Genomic DNA, 6000 nt, shown 5'->3' on the forward strand with positions numbered 1-6000 from the left:
GTACCACGTTCATCTGTACAAACAATAGTACGCAAGTATAAACACCATGGGACCACGCAGCCATCATACCGCTCAGGAAGGAGACGCGTTCTGTCTCCTAGAGATGAATGTACTTTGGTTCGAAAAGTGCAAATCAATCCCAGAACAAAAGCAAAGGACCTTGTGAAGATGCTGGAGGAAACAGGTACAAAAGTAAAAGTACAACAGTAACACGAGTTTTATATCGACTTAACCTGGAAGGCCACTCAGCAAGGAAGAAGCCACTGCTCCAAAACTGCCATAAAAAGCCAGACTATGTTTTGCAACTGCACATGGGGACAAAGATCGTACTTTTTGGAGAAATGTCCTCTGGTCTGATGAAACAAAAATAGAACTGTTTGGCCATAATGACCATCGTTATGTTTGGAGGATAAAGGGAGAGGCTTGCAAGCCAAAGAACACCATCCCAACCGTGAAGCACGGGAATGGCAGTGTCATGTTGTGGGGGTGCTTTGCTGCAGGAGGGACTGGTGCACTTCACAAAATATATGGTATCATGAGGAAGGGAAAATTATATGGATATATTGAAGCAACATCTCAAGACATCAGTCAGGAAGTTAAACCTTGGTTGCAAACGGGTCTTCCAAATGGACAATGATCCCAAGCATACTTCCAAAGTTGTGGCAAAATGGCTTAAGGACAACAAAGTCAAGGTATTGGAGTGGCCATCACAAAGCCCTGACCTCAATCCTATAGGAAATGTGTGGGCAGAACTGAAAAGGTGTGTGCGAACAAGGAGGCCTACAAACCTGATTCAGTTACACCAGCTCTGTCAGGAGGAATGGGCCAAAATTCACCCAACTTATTGTGGGAAGCTTATGGAAGGTTGGGAACTGGGAACGTGATGAAAGAAATAAAAGCTGAAATTAATCATTCTCTCTGCTATTATTCTGACATTTCACATTCTTAAAATAAAGTGGGGATCTTAACTGACCTAAAACAGGGAATTTTTGCTAGAATTAAATGTCAGGAATTGTGAAAAACTGAGTTTAAATGTATTTGGCTAAGGTGTATGTAAACTTCCGACTTCAACTGTATGTCCTCCAGCCGATTTGGTACTACTTTCGGGATGGATGTGAGGTAGTCAGGGCGACATGGAAAGATCTGGAGGCTACTGGGTTCTCTGAGCTCAAACTGAGGCACCACTCAACTTCATGATCAAACCACATATTATGGGCCATGCTGTCAAGTAATGGCCTGTCCCAGCAATTGTTTGAACATTTTTGTCAACGCCTATGTATTCAGTGTGCATTTCTTGGGCATTGCTTTAGTTACTTACTTGTGCATAAAATGTAATTAAACTGGCTTAGAAAATAGCAATGACATACAGTGGGGAGAACAAGTATTTGATACACTGCCGATTTTGCAGGTTTTCCTACTTACAAAGCATGTAGAGGTCTGTAATTTTTATCATAGTACACTTCAACTGTGAGAGACGGAATCTAAAACAAAAATCCAGAAAATCACATTGTATGATTTTTAAGTAATTAATTTCAAGATGACGGTCAATCACCCTCGGCCTGGGGCTCCATGCAAGATCTCACCTCGTGGGGCATCAATGATCATGAGGAAGGTGAGGGATCAGCCCAGAACTACACGGCAGGACCTGGTCAATGACCTGAAGAGAGCTGGGACCACAGTCTCAAAGAAAACCATTAGTAACACACTACGCCGCCATGGATTAAAATCCTGCAGCGCACGCAAGGTCCCCCTGCTCAAGCCATCGCATGTCCAGTCCCGTCTGAAGTTTGCCAATGACCATCTGGATGATCCAGAGGAGGAATGGGAGAAGGTCATGTGGTCTGATGAGACAAAAATAAAGCTTTTTGGTCTAAACTCCACTCTCCGTGTTTGGAGGAAGAAGAAGGATGAGTACAACCCAAGAACACCATCCCAACCGTGAAGCATGGAGGTGGAACATCATTCTTTGGGGATGCTTTTCTGCAAAGGGGACAGGACGACTGCACCGTATTGAGGGGAGGATGGATGGGGCCATGTATCGCGAGATCTTGGCCAACAACCTCCTTCCCTCAGTAAGAGCATTGAAGATGGGTCGTGGCTGGGTCTTCCAGCATGACAATGACCCGAAACACACAGCCAGGGCAACTAAGGAGTGGCTCCGTAAGAAGCATCTCAAGGTCCTGGAGTGGCCTAGCCAGTCTCCAGAGATGAACCCAATAGAAAATCTTTGGAGGAGCTGAAAGTCCGTATTGCCCAAACGACAGCCCCGAAACCTGAAGGATCTGGAGAAGGTCTGTATGGAGGAGTGGGCCAAAATCCTGCTGCAGTGTGTGCAAACCTGGTAAAGAACTACAGGAAACGTATGATCTCTGTAATTGCAAAAAAAGGTTTCTGTACCAAATATTAAGTTCTGCTTCCTGATGTATCAAATACTTATGTCATGCAATAAAATGCAAATTAATTACTTAAAAATCATACAATGTGATTTTCTGGATTTTTGTTTTAGATTCCGTCTCTCATAGTTGAAGTGTACCTATGATAAAAATTACAGACCTCTACATGCTTTGTAAGTAGGAAAACCTGCAAAATCGGCAGTGTATCAAATACTTGTTCTCCCCACTGTACATATACTGAACAAAAATATAAACGTAACATGTAAAGTGTGTTCGATGTTTCATCAGCTGGAATAAAGTGAGCATTCCTCATTTGCTGAGATAATCCATCCACCTGACAGGTGTGGCATGTCAAGAAATGGATTAAGCAGCATGATCATTACACAGGTGCACCTTCTGCTGGGGACAATAAAAGGCCAATCTAAAATGTGCAGTTTTGTGTCACAACACAATGACACAGATGTCTCAAGTTTTGAGGGAGTGTGCAATATGCATGCTGACTGAAGGAATGTCCACCAGAGCTGTTGCCAGATAATTTGTTAATTTCTCTACCATAAACCACCTCCAACATTGTTTTAGGGAATTTATCAGTATGGCCAACTGGCCTCAAACCCGCAGACCGTGTGTAACCACACCAGTCCAGGACCTCCACATCTGGCTTTTTCACCTGCAGGATCATCTGAGACCAGCCACCCGGACAGCTGATGAAACTGTGGGTTTACACAACAAATATTGTTCTGCGAAATCTGTCAGAAACCATCTTGGTGAAGCTCGTCATCCTCACCGGGGGTCTTGACCTGACTGCAGTTTGGTGACGTAACCGACTGCAGTGGGTAAAAGCTCACCTTCAATGGCCACTGGCACACTGGAGAAGTGTGCTCTTCACGGATGAATCCTGGTTTCAGCTACCAGGCAGACTGTGTATGGCATCGTGTGGGCGAGCGGTTTGCTGATGTCAACGTGACCCATGATGGAATTGTGGTTATGGTATTGACAGGCATAAGCTATGGACAGCAAACACAAATGCATTTTATATTTTTGTTAAGTGTATTTTCATTTCCTTATGAACTGTAATTCAGTAAAATCTTTGAAACTGTTACATGTTGCGTTTTATATTTTTGTTCAGTGTATATGAAATGTACTTAGCAAATGTAATTTTTTCACATCTTTGCATCTATTTTCAATATTTTTCACCTAATAAAAGTTTTTGGGCTTATGGTTCATTGACATAACCTGTAAAACAACACCCTGTGAAACAGGTTCATAATATTTGCATTATACACTCACACCTACACGGATTGCTATAGAATGAGTGTCTAAATAAAAGCAGTTTTCAAACCTCTACAAAGCTATGATAAGACCAAAGTGCAAGAGGTTGTGATGCAATAACTCCATCATGAGGCAAGATGAAAAGCTACCAGATTAGCACCTTCCTCCTGACCCTCCCTGATCCCTGTATCACCTTTCTATGGGCTAAATCCTACCTCACCTAGCCTGCCTGCAGTGTGCTGCTTAAATTCACATGGGAGTTTTCACCGGGAAAATGACATATCTTATGAGGAACTTCTTGATGAACTTCTGCAAGCTAATTTGTTTGGCGATAACCTTACCTCTCCAACTAATGGAGTTTTTGGGCTTATATGGCATGTACAAGCGTTTGTTTCCGCTTCTTGCTTACAATATCACTTTTTCATACAACGACAAAATGCACGAAAACAAGAGGAACCTTTTCCGAGACTTGTGTAAATTCTGCAACACGGACGGTACACTTCGACTTCTGGAGATTGGCTGTGGTAGTGGGGCCAACTTCAAATACTACCCATACGGTTGCACGGTCATTTGCACAGACCCCAACCCTCACTTTGAGAAGTACCTGCAGATGAGTATGACAGCAAGCAACCACCTGACCTATGAAAGCTTCATGGTTGCCTCAGGAGAGGACCTGATGGCAGTGCAAGATGAGTCAGTGGATGTTGTTGTCTGCACGCTTGTGCTGTGTTCCGTCAACAACGTGCCACAGGTACTGGATGAGGCAAGACGGATACTCCGAAAAGTGAGTTAATTATTTGAGCTAGTAGGTTATGTGTCAAGCTAGGGAGACGTGGCCTGGCCTATAGGCCTAATACGAGTTATTGTTTAGTAAAATGATAACTGAGATCTACTGTACATTCCAGACTCCAATAGTGAATTGAGAGAGTTCTCTAACTTGCACCTTGTTGTCCTCGTGTTAAAAGTTAAGCCTGTAGCGATGTTAAGTCTTAGGTATTTTTAGACACAAAGCTTGTGACAAATCCCTTGTCTGTAAACAAGAGGTGTGTGAAACCCCCCGACACAGTATAAACACCTTGCCTAACTAAGCAATGTAATTATATCGATGTAATCTACATTTTTACACATGTAGCCTTTCCACTATGTCTTACATTTGGGTTAAGCCAAGCACATTTGACCAAACATTCTATTTGATATCTGGTGATTGGGTGGGACTGGGATAGATAGTGATATGTACATTTTTGTCAAGTTTCCCATTGCATTTTCAGTCCCTAGATCAGACACCCAGCTACTTTTGATTGATTTGATGGTTTTGGGGAATGAGAATAGAATCTACACATTTGTTGTCCAACAGGGTGGTGCTCTGTACTTTCTGGAGCATGTAGAGTCAGAACCCTCCTCTTGGATATACTTCTTCCAGCACATGTTCCAGCCGATGTGGTACTACCTGGGGGATGGCTGCATGGTTACCAGGGCAACGTGGAGAGATTTGGAGGCTGCTGGGTTCTCAGAGATCCAGCTCCGACACATTGAGGCTCCGCGGGTCACTTTCATGATCAAACCGCACATCCTTGGATATGCCATCAAGTGAACGTTTCATTCAACTGTTAAAGTCAAACAGTTGAGTTTATCTACATATTTTATACTTTGACCAATAAATAACTTTTCTAAAAAGATTTGGGCAATATTATTAAGCAACTGTGAATTAATGTCACTTCCTGCTATTCACAACTTATTTGCCATTCAGTTTAGGAATGAATGAAATTGACTATGTTGCAGTAACAACAGAGTAGCTATAACTGTATACTACTACTCTCTACTCAGCCCATGCAAGCAGTCAGTTTCTGTTTCTTTGGGTGCAGTTGTATGGACATGGCCGTCACAACACTGAAGAGTGAATCATAATTCCTTCGACCTTGGTGGCTTGAGGTCCCCAGTGGAGATTAGCTGTTGATTGTGTTTTTTATAGTGTTTTTAGCAGTCTCCTCTGTTGGAAGGTCTTGTCTTCTATAGCCAGTAGAAGATAGTGCTCCATTCTACTCTTTGTTTATGTACAGCTCTTCACTCCCATGTGAGGCCTCTGTCGATAATAGCATTTCCACCAATACAGCCATTCACTTCGCAGGTTTCCATTGACCCATGTTAATTCTTGTCAATAGGTGGGCGCTGTTTTCACTTTGGAAAAAATCGTGCCCAAATGAAACGGCCTCGTACTCTTTTCTAGATCATACAATATGCATATTATTATTACTATTGGATAGAAAACACTCAGAAGTTTCTAAAACTGTTTGAATTATGTCTGTGAGTAAAACAGAACTCATTTTGCAGCAAACTTCCA

General features: G+C 42.5%; 1 protein-coding gene across 1 annotated transcript; it reads left to right on the forward strand.

The window, feature by feature from the left end:
• Positions 1–3927: 3927 nt before the first annotated feature.
• On the forward strand, positions 3928–5253 carry LOC112068060 (thiol S-methyltransferase TMT1A-like). Its single transcript, XM_024135074.1, has 2 exons — positions 3928–4446; positions 5017–5253. Exons 1-2 carry the CDS (start codon positions 3937–3939, stop codon positions 5251–5253), a joined length of 747 nt encoding a protein of 248 aa, XP_023990842.1. The 5' UTR covers positions 3928–3936.
• Positions 5254–6000: the final 747 nt, after the last annotated feature.

The sequence above is a fragment of the Salvelinus sp. IW2-2015 genome, unplaced genomic scaffold (genome assembly GCF_002910315.2).
Source record: "Salvelinus sp. IW2-2015 unplaced genomic scaffold, ASM291031v2 Un_scaffold65, whole genome shotgun sequence".
Lineage (NCBI taxonomy): Eukaryota > Metazoa > Chordata > Actinopteri > Salmoniformes > Salmonidae > Salvelinus > Salvelinus sp. IW2-2015.

Excerpts from the sequence above, each read along its gene's own strand:
- LOC112068060 (XM_024135074.1), top strand. The coding sequence starts at position 3,937 with ATGACATATCTTATGAGGAACTTCTTGATGAACTTCTGCAAGCTAATT. Across the intron at positions 4,447-5,016 it reads CAAGACGGATACTCCGAAAA|GGTGGTGCTCTGTACTTTCT; the intron begins GTGAGTTAATTA and ends GTTGTCCAACAG.